Source organism: Malania oleifera, chromosome 7 (genome assembly GCF_029873635.1).
Source record: "Malania oleifera isolate guangnan ecotype guangnan chromosome 7, ASM2987363v1, whole genome shotgun sequence".
In the NCBI taxonomy this organism is placed as follows: Eukaryota; Viridiplantae; Streptophyta; class Magnoliopsida; order Santalales; family Ximeniaceae; genus Malania; species Malania oleifera.
Window position 1 is genome coordinate 97,601,095 of NC_080423.1, and position 20,869 is coordinate 97,621,963.

A 20,869-nucleotide genomic window follows, 5' to 3' on the forward strand; every position below is an offset into this window, starting at 1 on the left:
GAACTGATGCCAGTGCCAAAAAAGAGCTTTAGTGAATATGTTTGATGTTTCACGTTCGGTGGAAATGTGAGCAAGAGTAATCACTTTTTTGTCAAAGGATTCACATATGGAATGGCAATCGACTTCGATATGTTTCGTACGCTCATGGAAGATAGGATTAGCGGCGATCTGAATAGCACTAGTATTATCAGCATGAAGAGGATTGGAATGAAGTTGAGAAAAACCAAGTTCACCCAATAATCCACGAAGCCATGTGATCTCAGAGCATGCGGAGGACATAGCACAATACTTAGACTCGGTGGAGGACTTGGAAACTTTGTCTTGCTTCTACTCTTCCAAGAAATGAGTGCATTGCCTAAGAACATGCACCATCCAGTAATAGAGCAATGAGTATCCACACATCCGGCCCAATCAGCATCCCTATACCCCACCAACTGTAAGGAAGATTCCTTAGGAAAGAACAACCCGTGTGTAGAGGTGCCCTTCAGATATCGGATAATGCATCGGACAGCGGCTAAATGAAGATGTCGGGGAGTCTGCATAAATTGACTAACTTGCTGCACAGCAAAAGAAATATCAAGACGAGTAATCGTTAAGTAGTTCAAACTCCCAACAAGTTGCCGATACAAGGATGGATCTGATAGAAGCTCGCCTCCTCCTAATGAAGCTTAAGATTTACCTCCAAGGGAGTAAGAACAAAATTACCCGATTGGAGACCAGCCAATGAAATCACTTACTGCGTGTATTTGTGCTCGTGTAACAACATACCAGTCGGAGTAAGCTACACCTCAAGGCCAAGAAAGTACTGCATAGGACCAAGATCTTACATGTGAGATGCTGTTGCAATTGCTTAATTAACTCAGTATTAGAGATAGTAATCACAATGTCATCAACATATACCAGAAGCAATACAATTCCTCCAGAAGTCTTGCAAAGAAAAAGAGAGAAATCAAACTAACTCTGAGTAAAATGAAAAGCAAGCAGGGTAGAGTGAAATTTATCAAACCATGCACGCGGAGCCTGTTTCAATCCATACAAGGATTGGCGTAGCCGACAAACCTCTGAGGAAGGTGTAGCAAACATGTCGGGAGGTGGAGACATATAGATTTCTTCCTTCAGATCCCCATGTAGAAAAGCATTCTTCACATCCATCAGCCGGAGAGACCACCCCTGCAACGCAGCAAGTGCCAAGATAGTCTGCACAGTAGTCATTTTGGCAACAGGTGCAAAGGTCTCTTCATAATCAATACCATACTCCTACCGGTTCCCAAGAGCCACAAGATAGACCTTATATCTGTCCAGTGACCCATCAAACCGAAACTTGACTGAGTATACCCATTTACAACCAATAGGTTTGACACCATAGGGACAAGACACAAGATCCCAAGTGTGATTATCTTGAAGAGCTTGGATTTCTTCTTGCATGGCCTGTTGCCAACGTGCTAGGGTGGCTGCCTGGGTATATGAGTGAGGAACAGAAACAGTGTCGAGAGTGGTAGTAAGTGAGGTATGAGGAAAACAATACCTATCCGATGGATGTGTAACCCAGGTGAAGCGCCAAGGAACCACAGAATCAATGACGAATCAGTGTTTGGAAGGGGCGTTAAAGGAGGAGGACGTTGATGATACACCACACCTGGTTTAAATCACTTAATAGAAGAAGACACGCCATCAAAAGCAAGAAGAAGAGTAATAGGAGTATCAGAAATAACCTGAGACCAAAAAAAAATTGATTTTCAAAGAAAATCGCATTCCAAGAGATCCAGAATTTGTTTACATGAGCATCATAACAAACAAATCCTTTCTGAGTAGAACTATATCCCTTAAAGGCGCACGTGACAGACTGGGCAGCAAGCTTTTGACGCTCAACAAGTGGCAGATTAACAAAAAAAAACACACCCAAAAGTATGAAAGGATTGATACTCGAGATATGCCAAATAATCGAAAATAGGGAGAATCATAATTTAGAGTGGCCATGGGTAAACGACTGATCAAATAGACAACAGTAGATAAAGCTTCTACCCAGAACTTAGAAGGTACAAAAGAATCAATCAACAAAGTACGAACGACATCTAAGAGATGACGATTCTTACACTCAGCGACTCCATTTCGTTGAGGGGTATAAGGACAAGAACGCTGGGAAATGATCCCCCTTTGCTAAAGAAAAGTCTGAAAAGAATGAAACATGTACTCCCCCCTGAGTCAGAGCATAAAGTTTTGATAAAAGTATTAAGCTGTGTCTCGACAAACGCAACAAATTTTTGAAAGACAAAAAACATGTCAACTTTAGAGCGGAGAAAATATATCCAAGTGAATCAACTATAATCATCAATAAACGTCACAAAATAACGATACTGACCATGAGAAATAACGTGACTCACACCCCAAACATCAGTATGCACAATCTCAAAACAATTAGAAGCACGACTACCATGCGAAAAAAAAGGTATAGTTTTACTTTTACCAAGACGACAAGTAGCACAATCAAAAGATACAGGAGAAGAAGAAAAGGCATCTTTACTTCCCAAAAATCATGTTTCGTAAATGAACCAAGACAATAGAATTAGGATGACCCAATTTCTAATGCCAGACTTCATTATTATTAGCAGTAGCCATACAAGCAAGAGAAACAACATTAGGAATAGAAAACTGTAAAGGAAATAAACGTCCACTTTAGGCCTCTTCGCAATCACCGTCCCCGACACCCGATCCTGCACAAGACAGCCACCGCGAGAAAAATGATCACAGTTATTATCTACCAATTGTCCAACAGAAATCAAATTGGTAGACAATCCAGGAGAGACAAAAACATCGCAAAATGAAGAGCACAAATTACCAACAGCAGTAATTGGAAGAGTACTGCCATCAGCAATCTGAATATTTTGCGTGCTTCTATACTTACGATGAGAATCGCACCCAACGATTAAGACCAAAACGACGGAATCAGAAGAGGGGCTCTGATGCCATGTTAATTTTGGTCTAAATGCCCTTTCCATCAGGTTCGCTTTCATTATATATAGAAGATATTTACATAGTTGTTGCCCAATTTTCAGAACATTTTCAGCACCTAAATGCTGCTAGATTTTCAGCATTATTTACAGCCTAATTTTCTGCTATATACAATCTAAATATAAACTAAAATATTCAATTAAATTATTTATAGCCTAATTATCCTAAATTATCTCCATAACATGATCAACCTTAACCAAATGCAGTTCCACTATTGTCATTTCCATGAGTAATTTCAAAAGAAATTAACCAAACACGTTTTCAGTATAAAAAAAATAAAATAAAATATGATAAAATCCCTTCTTTTCATTTTAAAAAACAATAATATAGAAACTCCTTTTTGAATCCTTGACCAAACAGACCTTAAATTAATTCATCAATCTTGGATTTTTCCGAAATAGGTGTCTTCCCTCATATTGGAGTCAAAATGGTTTGTTGCTTGTTTTAACTTAAAAAACAATAAAATGGAAACTCTATTATGGCTAATAAGGATTCATTTCATCAAAGTCACGTTTATTAGGGATAATGGCAAAGATTATGGTTCTTACCACTGGGTCACATTACTTAAGGGTGGTCATCTATTATAAAATGTGATTGCTATCACTATAATATGATGACTAGAGGTCAACAAATGGAAAAAATTCTGCCAAAATCTCCCATGAATTTTTCTTATCCACAGAAATACGCTCATGCACCATATCATTCCCTTCCGCTCTCAAACCTTCTAGAATTTAGGCACTAAAAAAAACTGCACATTTTGACAAATAGAACTCGTTCAAACATGAAATGATAACAATTTCAGACTTCACAAATAAATAAGTTTAACAGTCTCTGCCAACTACACAGATTTTATTTTCTTTAAACCATCTTAAGTTGAAGTCATACAGAAAAGATTATGCTTAACCTTACAAACTAATCAACAGTATAATCAATCATTGGTTGTAGATCATGAAACAACTACTGATAACCAAAAGCATAGGGTGCGGAACGAGCGACTAGACTTTGCTCTAGATAGTAAAATAAGGCAGTTCAGAAAGGAACAAGCATCAAGAAATCAACAAAAAGACTAAACAAACAGCATGATGGAAGCACTAATCAACATCACATGAAGTTCCTAATCACCCAATGAAAAAAGCAACCCGGGATAGAAAGAATCATAACTGGAACAAACAACAATAACTATAATGCACCTAATGAGATTCATCTTATAGAGGAATATAAAATTTAAACATATTATACCCTTGATATGGAATGGAAGTGAACTGTAAATAATCTAAAGCTTCAATGAAAAATAAAATGTTTGCAACGACAAATGGTAGTTCATTCTCGGCCAAAATTTAAATTGCAGGAGGCATAGGAATTCTATTTTGATGCCATCTCTAAAACCACATTATGGGTGACACTCTCACCATGTCCATAGAACGCAGACACAAGGTAAGAAAAACCACTCAAGCTTTGGGTTGAACAAATAAACAATGGAACAGACACTAAATGGACATAGCACAATACAAACAAGGTGATACCCAAAAAAAATAAAATAACAGTACACAACTCAGTGGAGACATGTCAATTAATTAATTGACTTCAAAAATGCATATATTGAGGTATATTTTATACTAATTTTTTTTATTGGATGTCACACACACAACGCACACAAATATATTACTATTAAATATGTCACATATGTTACAAGTGATTTCAAGAGAGTGATCTTGAGTAATTTAAATAGTTTATTATATAGTTTAGATTTATTTTAAACAAATTGATATTATATGATCATAGTTGAGTTTATAAACTACAGTAAGAATTCAATGCTATTTATATGGATTTATATTTTCTTTGTGACTATCAAATATGGGTACAGACATGGACAAGACAGTGCAACACTGATATAAGAATACAACAAATCTCAAGATATAGAGAATGACACGTTAAGGACTTGATAATTAAAATTATAAAATATATATATTGCATGCAATAGTTATTAAATTCTAACATTTATAGGACACCACGTAAAAAATAGTGGAGATCTGAACAACTGTTGGACACATATAGGAGAAGCATTGGCATTATGGATACAATAAGGATATAGACATAATATTCTTTACTAAAACATTTAATTCTTATTCTTTGTAAACCTACAATATATTTATACACAATTAGTCTATATGCACTTTAAACAAATTGGTTATACTTTGTCCTAAATATACTTTTTTTTTGGCTCTTTATAGTATACTTACTAATAGATCGTAGCATTCTTAATTAAAATTTTAAAAGAGAAAAGTTATATAGTGTATACAAATGTATTGTACGGGACTATTTTCATGAAAAAAAAAACTTAAATTAAATTTACTATCAAAGTCTAACAGTACGAATAAACACGTTAGGCCTCTTAAATAGGTACTTGTACATACAATGTTTTGAAAGATATTTATAAACATAATTGGTTGTTATGTAATAAGCATGTACGAAGTATTTTGAAAATGTCAAAAAGTCTTATTTTTCTAAAATATTTTTTTGTTGCATGTCTTGTAAGTCATGATTTTGATCTACAAAATATTAAATAATGTTTGATTTATATTCTAAGATTACATAAAGTGACCCACGAGTAGAATTCAATAGTTTTGATGCTCAATTCCTTTATGTATATGCTAGATTACCACTTTATCCAAAAGCTTAAGCTATTAGGTTGTGAGCCAACAATGTATATCAAGTAGCCCAACAGGCAACAGCACATGACGAGATAAACACACGATAGATAACACCCATTACAAGAAATACAATAATTTTTTTATTTAAACAAGGGGAACAAGACTAATCCCCAAGACCTCCACGCAACCAGCTCTGGTACCATATTAGATTACCACTCTACTTAAAAGCTTAAGCTATTAGGTTGTGATCCAACAATGTATATCAAGCTTTAATGGTATCAACAATTAATAACTTATTTAAATTTTTATTCATTAACTGACATTTTTATAGCTACTAGTGTTTGTTTAGTTAATGACTAATGAGTTTCTTCTAATTCAATATAAATTTGACTTTTGCCATCTAAAAGGTACTTCTAAATCTATGATTTTATTATAAGCTGTTGTTTTTTATAATTTAGATTTACTGTTTATCTGAATAAGAGTTATAATTTTATCTAAATTTGGTTTAACTTCATTATTTTTAGGAATGTTTTGTCTTAATTTTATGATAGTCTTACATGGTTTGATTAGAAGTGGAAGTAGTTCAATGGAATAAGCAGATCATAAAAATAGCTACTAATATCCTGTAGAGATTCTCTTTGACATGGAACTTGAGCTCAACTTCACTGTAACGGTTCCCCATTTCCCTAAGAATTCTCTCATTCGTGTTACACTCAGAGTTTTTATCAAAATTCCTGGTTTATAAGTAAAGTTCACTTCATTGAGGAAATATTTTAGCCATAATTGTTCTACAAATCGACCAATGGGACCACATAAACACAAGTTAAGTAGGCAGACATTGTGATCAAACAACCAGAGTCACCACTACAGTGATTACCTACCCACCATGCAAGAGTATTTGGAAAACTTACTCTAAAATAAGTTTTTTTTCTCACATTTCGCAAGCGAGCCAAATGTTAGAATTGATACTAAGGAATTCCTTCATTTTCACAGTCAAACAAGGAAATATAGGAAATCATTAAATTTTCATTCCATTTTATTCAATTCCTGACAGGAAGATGGATAAAAAAGAAAAGCAACAGATGCAGCAGCCAGCTACCACAACAATATAAATGATGGTGACCTCCCTAAGGAGCAAGTAAGAAAAGCCAATCGATACTTCCCACTCTTCAAGCCAATCGTTTTGCTTATGATTGGAAGAAACTGGAATATTTTAGAGAACGCTGAAGCCTTCTTCAATCTAGGCAACTAAAAAGAATTTGATGGCTTACCAGAACTACAGCACCCCAGCACTTTTGCGATCTCTCCAATTCCAACAACCTCTGAACCAAATCTTCCTCATTCTGCTCAAGCATCTCCTTCCTGAGAAAGATTTGGCAGCACAAATCAACATAACATTTGTAAATTATTGATATAAACATAAATATAGTAACTGTGGACTTTTGACAGACCTACAAGATGGAAGATCAGAGGCTTTCTTAAGCATCGCTTCTCGCAAAAGTGCACAATTCTCACCCAATAAACCCTGCAACAGCCAAAAATGCCTTGTTCTCAAGCAAAAGAATCACAAAAGGACACCAAAGGTGGTGACATCCATGTACACTGAAGAATATTAAAGACCCCAGAAAATAGTGCAACAAAAAGACAATTCCCCAAGTCCAAACACACATCATAAGGTATGGATGGAGAAGCCCAAACATAAACAGAAAGAAAGAAAAATGTGCAAGATGGGTTGATGACAAAGAAATGCTGCTTTCTTTAGACTATCAAGAAAAAGGGATCATCTGTACTGGAATTTCCAGACCAACTACAGAACCTTAAAAGCTAGGAAAATTTTCTATGCATGAGTATAAATAGTTTAGATTTTAGACAAACACCTAAATCAATAACTTCATCATGCAGCATTGAGAATAATAAGAAAAAACATTGTGTATTTTAAACAAAAAAGAGTTTGAGAAAAATAAGTAGCACAACATTCAAAGATAGAAGATGAGGAAGGAAAAAAAGAAATTTTACCTCACTGTATTCCTTAGAAAGTGACCATCTGAGCATGAAGCTAAGAGGCTCTGTAGAGAAATGTTGGATACAGGATATCTGAAAAGCACTTTAAATATGACATCAATAAGAATTTGAGCATGCTGATTTAACTTGTAGATAAAGGGTGATGCCCATATGGTAGATGAAGCAATAACAGTGGTAGTAATAAATGAGCATTAAATTTAGTTACCAACCTTCAAAGCCCTAATAAAAGATGTTAAGGTTCCATCGTGTCTAAGAAAGTAGTTTCTCATGAAAACTGCAACCTTGTAACCAACACTAAACCCAGAACATGGCTTCACAAGAACAGACTCGACAATTGCATCCATTCTCTGTGCTGGAGATCCCAAAACAAACTTACTAGGGCGCAAGCGCTGCAATGTCTTTGGAAGAAGTATGTTTCTTGGGGCATCAAGAGTTGTGGTAACACCCATTATCAAGATAATTGGAATCTTAGCCACCCATTCACTGATTTGAATAAATAAATAAATAAAATACTAACAGAAACTGCATGAAATTAAAGAAATGAAATTCTTACACATAGAAAAAATCATCTGATCACTAAATACAAAGTTAGACATTAAGCACAAAAGATAAACGAGATTAGTTAAAAGTCTTAGAAATGGGTTGTTTCCTTAATTTTTTAACACAAATAACCAAGGTGAATATAATCAGCAGTCCTATATTCCAATGCTCGTTACTCTTTTTTTTTTCCCACCGCAACTATCATTGTTAGTTTAGAAAAGAGTGACCCCCAAAGTTACCTAGAAGATTTGGTAAATATTTGGTTTGGGAAATTTCCATAAGAAACAAAAGAGGCAAGAATTGTGAGAATCACGGAAAGCTATTTTCATGGACATTAAATGACTATTGGAAGTAATTATGTCCTAGGAAAGGTCTAGTACCAAAACACTCAAATTAAATCATTTTTGCCAAGCAAGGGTAGATATTACTATTTTAATTCTACATTTACATGCCTCAAAAAGGTAGATAATTGAAGAATAACACTTTTAAACTAGCAAAGTAGGGAAAAATAACAAAATGTAAATATGATGGATAAAAAAACCATAATCCATTGGTGAGCACCTTAGCCTCATCTAGCATTAGCCCACAATAACGCAGATCACAAAAAATAACTGCAGCGGACTTTACTACCATACACACATTCTCTAGGGTGAAAATTTGGTCATTGAAAGTTGGATGCTTTTTTTTAGGCTTGCCTTAGTGTAACATAGGCTTAACAACTTTCACTTTTAGAACAGCCCCTTTGTGCAAATGCCCTGCAAGCAAAGTCTTCATCCAAGTGAGAAATTTGATTTTCTATGTCTTCATTTATAAGGGTTGCACCTCACGCAGCTGATATTTTTATTTTTCTTGACAAGCGAAGAGTTCATTTTTCAATAGTAAAGAAGAATTTATTAAGTGTCCACTTGGATCAAGAATTTTGTTTGGGGAAGGAAAAAAAATAAGAAAGAAACTCATTTTCCACTTATTTTCTTTCTTTATCAAATACTGTTAAAAATGAAAATTTGTTCTAATATCATTAAAAATTAAGAAAAATCAGATGCTAATGATGTGCAAAATCAAAATTTTATTCATTGATTTGGTATATTTTTTATTTTTCCTTCTTACGCTCCTTGATAACCAAACATTAATAAATAAATAAATATAAAAAAAGGTGGATTCCTTTGAATTTTCCTTTCCTTTCCCTATTATTTTCCAAGTTTCAAACAAGGCTAGAAGAGAAGGAAAATTTACAAGAATAAGACATCACCAAGAAGCACAAGAGTGCAATCGCAAACGTTTCACTTTTAATGTGTCAAGATTTAAATTTTTTCTAATCATATTTATACCTATTTCTATATTTAAGGATATAACTTCGTCAAAGCTAGTCATCAACTTTGGAGTACTTATATTGTACAAGATGTATTCGGATTAATATTACATGTTTCACCACGTTTCTCTATTAAATGCTACTATATGCTCTTTTTATGTCACGATGGTGTCCAAGGCTCCTTAGCTCCTCAGGGCACTTGACTATCCACTAGAATAACCCATCTACCCATTTCCAATTGAATAACAAGATCTTGTCTCGCTTGGAAAGCTGTAGCCCCCAATACTAAACCCTAGCACCTAACTAGTGAAGCCTTGAGTTTACAAACAAAGCAACCCAGAGCACACTCCTATGAAGTAGTAAACTAGTAATCTACATTATGAGTTTTCTGCTACTTCCATCCATGCATTTGTCTTTTTTTTAATTATTTTTGCATACATTTTAACATCAAAGTAACAAATTGGTTTACACCTTATGATTTTTTTTTTTTTGTGGCAGCAAAAATATTGACAAATGAAGCTACTTGCATTAGTTGATCAGTTAGTTTTTGAAGAGCCAATCAAGCAACGTTAGAAACTGTAATCAAAAGCTTTTTAATTTTTGGGAGGAGGGGTAGGGGAGTGAGTAACATGGTTATAAAACATGATCATAGGTAGTGCCACATAGCTGACATGGGTGTGGCATGAAGCAATAATATATGAGTTTACATGGTGGCTGTGAATTTTTTCATGCACAACCATGCCTAAATTGAACGATAAGCAGGTAATTTTTTAGAATAAGAAATTTTTGTTGGGGTTAATGTCCTTTAGATAATTTTATTCAGCTTACATTCTTCAGTAATGAATTTTTTATTAATTTTGTGTGTTGCTTGCAAGAACAATCATGTTTCTTGTACTTTTCACTAATTTAATGACCCAGAATTTTACAAATACGGAAATATTATTAAAATTGAGAATACATTAATTAGAAATACAATTAAAAAATATTACTTGCACTTTATATGCCGATAGGGCCATATCCCATTGTAACAGACCATTACAACCCATAGCAGAATTATAACGGCTGTCCCAGTGGCTAAAATGTTTTGCCATGAATTTTTTTCTGACTGCTTTAGGGTAGAGACTTGGCCTTAATCTTCTTTACCATTACACGCCTTAAAACCATCAAAAGATTTAAGCAATGCAGGCCCAAACAGCCCACTGCAGCATAGTAAACAGTAACTGAAATGGAATCATACAAACACCAGTTACCCCCCATGTAAGCAAAGTGAGCAAATTAAATCAAATAAGCAAAAATAGCAGACATGTACTAAGTCAGGGTCCTCCCCCTCTCGTGCCTACCCCCTCCCCCTGCAACATGGAAAAACCCCCCAAAACCCACCCTGGGGAGAAAGCAGTGTTTGGAATCAGGCCAGCATACCTCAACATAAAGATGAAATCAGATAAAACAGAAGCACAACATCGCTCCAGATCATCAATGATCACAACCACTGGATTGTTGTTGTTTCCTTGTTGATAATACCATGTTGCTAAGATGGATATTTCAGCTGCCTGAGCCCAAAAAAGAATGAAAACAAAGTTATATTTTTAAAAGCACTAAACCAAAAAATAAATAAGAATACGAGTAAGGACTTACATCCACGGTGATGTTAAGAAACTGTCTCAATAAACTTCTGAGACAACCACCAATTCCATTCTTGGCAGAGAAATCCAAAGATGAAAGGTTAGCGACTTGGCATCCATTAGACATCAAATGCAAACCAAGCTCTTCAAATGTCAGCAGATCATCAACGAACTCCATATTCTCTGCCAGCCATTTCCCAATCAATAAAAAATTGACATGAGGAAAAAGAAATTTTCAGCCACTGAGTTCAAAATCATTTTGCAAATACATAAAACGGAAAAGAGCAAGGAGATTGCCCTGTGCTTAACAAAGAGTACCTGTTTCATAGAAAGAAAGCATAAAAGTACCCAAAAGGCCCAACTTATAATGCCATTACACCATACAAATAAGGTACATAAACCACCTAAATGAGAAGGTTAAACTCAGCATATTGTTCAATTTTTTTTATCAGTTAACTGTTGTAAAAATTGAATGCACAACGGAAACAAATGATCTTACAACGCAGCAATCAATAGTGAAATATACAGAATCACAATCACACAAAGTATAATAAAAGCAATAAAACAATGACACGAAAAATTACGTGATTCGGCAATGCCTACATCTATGGGAGCAAACGGCATTGTTTTCCACTATCTTGTGTAAAAATAAATAAACATTACAGAGTTACAATATATACCATGTATATATAACCCTCTTGGAAGTTTTCCCCCCGAAATCCAACCTATAGAACTTCCCAAATTCAAAATTTAAAAACCAACACTGAATTACCGAGCCAAACCATCAACGGTTTCAGACATACTGTCGACGATTTAATACCGAGAGCAAATAGTCGATAAAACACTGCATAACAGTCAACTGTTTCTTCACATCCAGACAAAACCTTCGATGGTTTGCTCCTGCAAACCTCAGCTACTGTTTTCTACCATGTTTTCTCATTTGTACATGCGTTCTACTCAACATATGAGTCACATATTACAACAATCTCCACCTTGGCGAATATACACTCCTTAGGAGAAAATCGAAAACACAACCCTCTACTCCACCTGGGACAAAAATACGTATAGGTTGGGACCACCTCCCGTCTAACAACTGGAGACAAAAATCAAGTCCAAGCAATGCTTGAACTTGTCCATGACAGCTTCGGCTACTGCCAAAAACCCCAACTCAATTGTAGATAGTGCAACCAGAGATTGTACCCTGGACTTCCAACAAATAGGTCTTCCCACAACAGTAAACACATACCCTGTTGTAGACCACCTGTCATCCAAATCCCCTACAAAGTATGCATCTACAAATCTAACATTTGACAGATCATTTTGTGGCCCACCGAAACACCCCACTGCACTGGCATAAGGGACCTTTGACATATCCCGAACATCACCGTCCATCCTTGGGCACTGAGCGGTAGACAAATTAAAATGATTCGCCAACAGTATACCAATGACCGGTTTTATATTCACCATGCTAAACCTCACCAATACCTTCTCCACAAAACCACCCAAAGACAACCACAATCTCCCTGAAATTCTATCCTTGTGAATCTCCAACTCAAGAATCTTCTTGGTCGTACCCAAAACCTCCATACCAAAATATTTTCTCAACAAAGTTTCCAACTAATTAACCTCAGTCAAAGTCTTCCTAGCAATTGACATGTCATTCACATAAAACAATAGAAAATTCACCCACTTGCATCCTATCGCTTTCTTCCCTTCTAGAAGTTCCACTAACCCCCACATCTAATTCTTATGTAGTAACTTCATCTCCTCCACCATAGAACTCATCCATCTATTTTTTCCTTTACTATGCTCCGCATCTTGAAAAATGGTATGAAACTTGCTAATGGTAATGAATGCATAAGACACCAAATCATCAAATTCATACCTGAGTGGTGGCATGATAGTGCATCTGGGCCCACTATGATCCTGCTGGTCTTCCAAGTCAAAACTCCCTGCATTATGAACAATATCATCTCTGCCCTGTCTCCAACTCCACCTGCATCACATGCTCATTGCTGCAATTTTCTAACACTAGTTTCTCTTTATCTACTTGAATACGATGTACCATGGCTTTTCCACCAAAAATCATGTCTCCACTAATCACCACCTTGTTTGCCATTGGATCACACAACTTAAACCCACCTTTCTTATACTCCAAAAAGATGTATCATCTAGACATTGCACCAAGCTTAGATCTCACCTCACTAGAAACATGCATGGCTGGACATCCAAATACTCTCAAACCGGAGTAGTCTACCTCATTACCCATCTACACCTCCTATTTAGTGATACCCTTGGTGATCGGATAATCAAGAAACACATCATATTCACTGACTTTACTAAAAAGTTTCTTGCAAACCCTGCATACAACCTAACATGCTGCTCACAAAACTCCTTGAACACCAATGTACTCAAATCCAATTTATGACCTGCGGATTTTTCTTCCGGTCTGGTTTTCCACCTCTACCACAAGTTAAACCTGGTAAACATCTCAGACTTGTGCCGCATGAAGTACACCAAGACCTTTCGTGATAAACTCACGAAATACATATGTCCAACCCATGATGCTACCCTCACCGGTCCCCAAACATCTGAATTAATGTTGTTAAGAATACCCTTCGTCTTGTGTGTGGTTGTTTTACACAAAACAATATTACCTAACTCAGAATTTGCAGCTACAGCTTTACCTACAACTGTGATACCCAGCAGTGTATAGATATTTCCCACTAACTTTTGTCCTTTCATCACCATCAAGTCGCCTTCACACACCTTCGTTATCTCACTTTCAAACTTGTAACTATACCCATTACAATCTAAAGTGCCCAATGAAATCACATTCTTCCATAAATACGATACACGTCTTACATCACATAATGTTCTCACAAAACCATCATATATTTTTAATTCTGACATTTCCTATTCCAATAATTTTGCATGAAGTATCATTTCCCATTAGAACAGAATCAGAATTTACTAACCTATAGGTATTGAACCAATTTCAATTTGGTGTCATGTGATAAAAACATCCCGAATCTAGAATCCAAGAATCCGTAAGGCGTTCTAAACCCAATAAAATAGAAAGTATATCACCATCACTGCTCCCTAAGTCTCCTTCTTCTACTACATTCGCAAATTTTAATGAGCTCTCTTGATTTTCTACATTCCCCTTCTTCCACTCTGGACACTCCGATTTTATATGCCCAATTTGTCCACACTTAAAACACCTTATGTCCTTCTTCCCGGACTGCGACCGAGATTTATTACCACTCAATCCGCTCCGAAAATTGTTTCTCCCACGTTCTTGGTTACCCTTCGCCACAAGCCCTTCACCTTGTGAAATTTCATCGCTGACTTTCTTTCTTTGATAAAAACCCAGCAATGTGCTTGTTACTTCTTCCAAATTCAGGATTTCTTTGCCCCATGTTAGAGTCGTAACCAAATTTTCATACGTGTGAGACGCAGGTAGGGAATTCAATAGCATCAACGCCTTGTCTTCTTCCTCGAACTTCACACCAACCCGCATCAAATCGCTCACTATCTAATTGAATGCATTGATGTGTTGGTTTAAATCCAACCCTCCGCCATCTTAAGCCAATACAATTTTTTCTTAAGAAACAACTTGTTCGATAAAGACTTAAACATGTACCAGCTCTCCAATTTCTTCCAAACAACAGCAAGAGACTCCTCATCCATGACGTGATACAACACGTCATCGACCAAACAAAGTCTAATAGTCGCCACAATCTTCGCTTCCAATTCATTCCGACTTGTTTCATCCATGCTTTCCAATTAAACTTCACATAAAGTCTTCACCATACCTTACTGCACTAACAGATCTTTAACCCTTCTTTGCCATAATCCGAAGTTTCCCATTCCATCGAACTTAACAACATCGAACTTTGTAGAAGAAGTTCCAGAAGTCATTAGAACAATGCTCTGATACCAATTTGTTGTAAAAATTGAATGCACGGCGGAAACAAATGATCTTACAACGCATAAATCAACAGTGAAATATGCAGAATCACAATCACACAGAGTATAATGAAAGCAATAAAACAATAACATGAAATATTATGTGGTTCGGCAATGCCTACATCCACGGGAGCAAACGGCTGTTTTTTTCATTATCTTGTGTCAAAAGACATAAACATTACAGAGTTACAACATATTCCAAGTATAATAGTGGTACCCTCTTGGAGGTTTTCCCCTCGAAACTTAACCCATACAACATCCCAATTTCAAAATTTGAAAACCGACGCTGAGTTACCAAGCCAAACCGTCGATAGTTTCAAACATACTATCTACAATTTAATACCAAGAGCAAACAGTCGATAAAACACTGCATAACAGTCGACTGTTTCTTCACATCCAAACAAAACCATCAATGGTTTGCTCCTGGCTCCTGCAAACCTCAATTGCTGTTTTCTACCATGTTTTCTCATTTGTACAAGCATTCCACTCAATATATGAGCCACGTATTACAACATTAACTTGTCCTGCCATTTAGCTAGTAACTCATCTCTTTTGTATATAACTCATCTTATGTGTTCCAATTTTTCTAAGAATAAGCAATAAAATTTGGTAACATTGCATTTATATTCACTTAGAAGAAAACTTACTGGTCAAAACCAACCCGGTAAACAATTGTCTAGAGGCAGCATCAGTCACAACAGGGTATGACCGAATTGCTTCCGCCAAGGCAGGTGTCCCACGTGATCTAATTGCATTGAATGACTCGCGAACCCACTGATATATCTCATTGAATACATCGGTATTCATATTCCTCAAAACATCCTGCAATAATGTACATAAAAAATTTTCACTCTCTGCAGTAAGTTCATTAGAATTCTACTTCTGAGACATCAAAGAAAAAGAGAACAAACAGAGAATAGTTCAAAAGAATATGATAAAAAATTAATCTCAATACTCAACTAACCCAAACGAAATTACTCTATTCAGCTCATTGGAGCAGAAATCTCTATCTTTACCCAGCCCAAAACTATGATGAATTAAGTCAATTTCTTTTCTTCTACATTCTCTCAGCAGAGAAACAGAACCCACGAGCAAAATCAAAATTCAGAATTATATCAAGCGAACACATGATACCTTGATAGTGGACTCAATCTTCGACCAAATAAATTGGAAAGCTTCCATCCGCAAATGCTCAAACCGCCGATCATCACCCTCTCCCTCCTTATCCGCCTCCCAACTCTCACCATTCTTATATGACAATGGAGATAAATCTATCCTCCTCCTGGCTTTTCCCCATTTTCTCTCAGGTTTCCGAGCCGACGCTCTGTGGAGTACAAAGAACGGCTGCGAACAAAAATAAATGTAACTCAAATCATTTAAAGAAAACAAGAGCAAAAAAAAAAAAAGACTCTTTTTCTCCTGTTCTTTTTCCAAGAGGTGATTTTCTCGAGAATCAGAAAGAAATTAAAATTTTGAAAATAGAAATAAAACCTGCAGATTGTTTTCTTGGTTATCATGAGAGGAAGGAGAAGGCGAATCAACAGTTGCAGAGGGTGGCATTGAGAATTTTTGCTAGGGTTTTGCACGATTTACTCCGCCATTGTTTGTTGGTTTTAGCCTTGCTTTCTTCATTTTGGCGGGAAAGGGTAGAACTGTAATACAGCGATGAGGCTGGGGGCAGTTTAGAAAAAGCAAAACATGCAGTCACAGTTCAGCGTGAAATTTTTTCGTTTCTTATTGCGCTGATTATAAAGTCTTGTAGTCAACACGTACTAATACGCGTGTCCTTTATGGCTCCCTATTTTTTAAAATTTTAAAAAAAATTATTAAAATATAATAAATAATTAAATAATACAAAAAGTTATTTTGATATAATTACAGAAAATCATAAGAATATTTTGAGATAGTTATAAATAATTATAGAAATAAATTTGACGTAATTATAAAAATATTTTGAAATGGTTGTAGTTAATTAAAGAAGTATGATAGTTATGAGGATAAATTTGATAGTTTTGAAAAAAATACCAATGGGAGAATCTCCTCTATAGTGTTAGAGGATAGTTGTTTGAAATGCTAATTGTTTTTTATTTTTATATAATAAAAAATAAATTATAAAAATATATTTACTTAGGTTGTCAAATTTTTATTTTCGTTATTGATTTTTTACTATTTGTAAAAAAAATGAAAAACATATTTTATGATTTTTAATTATTTTGACAACATAAACAACAACAACAACAAAACCAAATTTTAGTCTCATTATGTGGGGTCGGTACATGAATCACTTTCGCCTAATTTATACGATCATGGACCATTTCTTTTGGTAGATTTAAGGATATTAAATTTTTACTCACTATCTTCTTTAAAGTTATTTTAGGTATCCTACCCCTTTTACTGCCCCCACACATGTCAAAAATTATAATATCTAGAAATAGTCTCATTTTATACACTTTTAAATTAAAATAAAAATAAAATTACCATATGAATTTAAATTAAATAAAAATAATTATAAAGTCAATTACAAAATATCTTTACTATTTTTTAATTATCATAATCAATAAAATTTTACTGTAAAATAAAATTTGGAAGTTTAACAATTAAATAGAATAATTATAATATTTTTTATTATGATATTTCTAATGTATACATTTTGCAATTTTATAATTTTAATTGTAGGTTTATAACATGTTTGATTCAAAGACAACAATGAGTATTTTTTAATTAACTTTTAAATTTATTTTAATTTTATAAATATTAATCAAACATTTAGTTGGTTTCTATTTTTTTTTAATTTTTATTTCTAATATTTTGTTTTCATTTTTGTAATTTTTGATAGTGATATCAAACGATCCCTAAATTTTAGTGATCATAACAACTTTTAGAAAAGATTGCACATTGTTAGCATATGTTCACAAAAATTTTCATTATCATTTTTTTAGTTTTGTTATTTATTCATTTTATTTTTTTATAATAAATTAAAATTTTTAACAATAATTGATATTAAAATAAAATATAATAAAATTTGGCCAAATTCACTTAAATTCAAATCTAAAATCTAAAATTTATATTTTTAAATGTTGTTTAATAGTTATATGTTATCCTAAATGACATTTCAAAATAGGGTGATTAATTAGGGATTCAAAATAGGTTTTACCAACTAATTTTCTAGTTGGAGTGCCTAAATCTGATCTACCCAAAAAGGAGGGACAGTGCCCAATTGCCAATTGTCAAACAAAAATTAAACAACGTGTGGAAATTAGGAGGAGATAAGACACCATAAAGATGATGAATCTGGGTTGACCATTGACTCCGATGTGACCGACGGCGACCTTCGCGCGACGGATTGTCGAGGCTTGTAGATTCCAGAAGGATCGACTCAGCTTGCACCTCTTGCCGCCTCTATCCTCTCCATACACGTGGACCATCCTGATGCCAAGGCGCCGCGTCCATCCGCCCCTCTCGAATGTTCACATGGTCATTACAACTCGAAACCCTCGCACACCTTGATATTTCGGCCCCCACAAAAGTCGTCCACTCGTAAACCAACAGCAACAGTTTCCACTGTTCAATGAAAACGAGCGCCGCATCACCATCCGATTATATGGAACTATGCAGAATCTCAAAGCTTGACCCAGCAATGATGTAACACCCCGACCTAGGTCTACCAGGGAGTACCATGTCTCTCCTCGTCCACCTAGACTAGACAACAGGGGGTGGGTCTTATCGGACTAATGACTGGTCCCACTAACCAACACGTGTCCTTTTCAGTGTATTTTTGTCCTCACTCACACACTTTCTGAGAAAACTTCCCAAGAGGTCACCTATCTCAAGATTGCTCCAAGCCAAACACGCTTAACTATGAAGTTCTTATGGGAAGGCTCCCGAAAAGAAAGGTGCATCTTGTTAATATGGGTAGTAACATCTAATCTTTTTAAGTATTTTCATCCATAGGGTATCACATTCTCCCCCACTTATAGAACACAACGTCCTCGTTGCGAACCCACATTTCCAAACCTAGGCGATGTGAATCTTATCACACTTCTAGTTGGGTGTTGGCTCTGATACCATTTGTAACGGCCCAACCTGGGTCTACTAGGGAGCAGACAACAGTAAGCGGGCCTTATCGGAGTAATGACTGGCCCCACATACCAACACGTGTCATTTTCAGTGTGTTTTTGTCCTCACTCACACACTTTATGAGAAAACTTCCCAGGATGTCACTTATACCAAGATTGCTCAAAGCCAAGCACGTTTAACTATGAAGTTTTTATGGGAAGGCTCTCGAAAAGAATGGTGCACCTTATTGATATGGGTAGTAACATCTAATCATTTTAAATCTTTTCATCCATGGGGTATCACAAATGAACGGGTATATTTTTTTATTTGAAAAATTTAAATTTCTTGGTAAGGTTAGAAAACGGTGGAAGACAACGCTCAACGACCACGTGGCGATAACTGAGTGGTCCACCCCACATTACATTAAATTTCAAAATAGGAATGGGAGAGCTCATGCCTGAGAATTCTCTATGTACTTAAACTAAGTGGGGTTGGGTTGGGGTCACTATCCCTACATTACATTACATTTAAGTAAGGGTGCAATGTAATTTTATTATCATATGAGTTTATTTTGAAGCTTCCATGTAAAACCCCAACCTGAGTCTACCAGGGAGCACTGCGTCTCTCCTCCTCCACCTAGACCAAACGACAGGGGGCGGGCCTTATCGAACTAATGACTGGCTCCACAGACCAACACGTATCCTTTTCAGTGTATTTTGTCCTCACTCACACACTTCTTAAGAAAACTTCATAAGAGGTCGCCCATCCCAAGATTGCTCCAAGTAAAGCACGCTTAACTGTGGAGTTCTTATAAAAAGGCTCCCAAAAAGAAAGGTACACCTTGTTGATATGGATAGTAACATCTAATCCATTTAAACCTTTATTTCACGAAGTATCACATTCTCCCCCACTTACAGAACGCAATGTCCTCGTTGCGAACCCACATTTTCCAAACCTAGGCGATGTGAATCTCATCACACTTCCGGTTAGGTAATGGCTCTGATACCATCTTGTAACGCCCCAACTTGGGTCTGCCAAGGAGCACTGCGTCTCTCCTCCTCCACTTGGATCAGACAACAGGGGGCGGGCCTTATCGGACTAATGACTGACTCCACAGACCAACACGTGTCCTTTTCAATGTGTCTTGTCCTCACTCACACACTTCCCAAGAAAACTTCCGAGGAGGTCATCCATCCCAAGATTGCTCCAAGCCAAGCATGCTTAATTGTGGAGTTCTTATAAGAAGGCTTCCGAAAAGAAAGGTGCACTTTGTTGATATGGATAGTAACATCTAATCCATTTAAGCCTTTTTTTCACAGGGTATCACATTCTATATAGGGCTATATATATATATTGTAGCCGAGGGTTGAAACTTTAAGGTAATTTTTGTTTGATTGTTAAAATTGTATAAAGATTCCATGGATTTAAGCACATTATCGAACCACATAATCCACGTTCTTCTTCCTTTTTTTAATTTTCTCTATTTTTCGTATTTGTTGTATATGTTGCGCTTATATAACCCTAGGTTTAATTTTGCAACAAGATTTGTATACTATATGCTTATTTAATGTTTTCAAATAATTGCAAAAACGTCACATTTTTTTCTAATTTAAAGAAATTATATAGTATTTTTGTTATTTTTAAATTTAATATATCTTACTTCGCTTATGGGATCATAAAATTTGAAT

General features: G+C 35.6%; 1 protein-coding gene across 5 annotated transcripts in view; it reads right to left on the bottom strand.

Annotated features, from left to right (window-relative positions):
- Window positions 1–16,750, bottom strand: part of LOC131159277 (origin of replication complex subunit 3) — a 96,213-nt gene extending 79,463 nt beyond the window's left edge. For 4 of the 5 annotated variants that reach the window (XR_009137774.1, XR_009137775.1, XM_058114028.1 and 1 more), the window contains exons 1-9: window positions 16,617–16,750; window positions 16,260–16,469; window positions 15,773–15,947; window positions 11,167–11,336; window positions 10,951–11,081; window positions 7,892–8,165; window positions 7,677–7,754; window positions 7,112–7,185; window positions 6,932–7,022 (exon numbers count right to left, since the gene is read on the bottom strand). Coding sequence is in view for 3 of the 5 variants with exons in the window: in XM_058114028.1 (XP_057970011.1) it covers window positions 6,932–7,022; window positions 7,112–7,185; window positions 7,677–7,754; window positions 7,892–8,165; window positions 10,951–11,081; window positions 11,167–11,336; window positions 15,773–15,947; window positions 16,260–16,469; window positions 16,617–16,685 (1,272 nt within the window). In the remaining 2 variants the exon portion in view is untranslated. The remainder of the gene's footprint in view (window positions 1–6,931; window positions 7,023–7,111; window positions 7,186–7,676; window positions 7,755–7,891; window positions 8,166–10,950; window positions 11,082–11,166; window positions 11,337–15,772; window positions 15,948–16,259; window positions 16,470–16,616) is intronic. The other variant, XM_058114029.1, reaches the window with a different exon arrangement.
- Window positions 16,751–20,869: the final 4,119 nt, after the last annotated feature.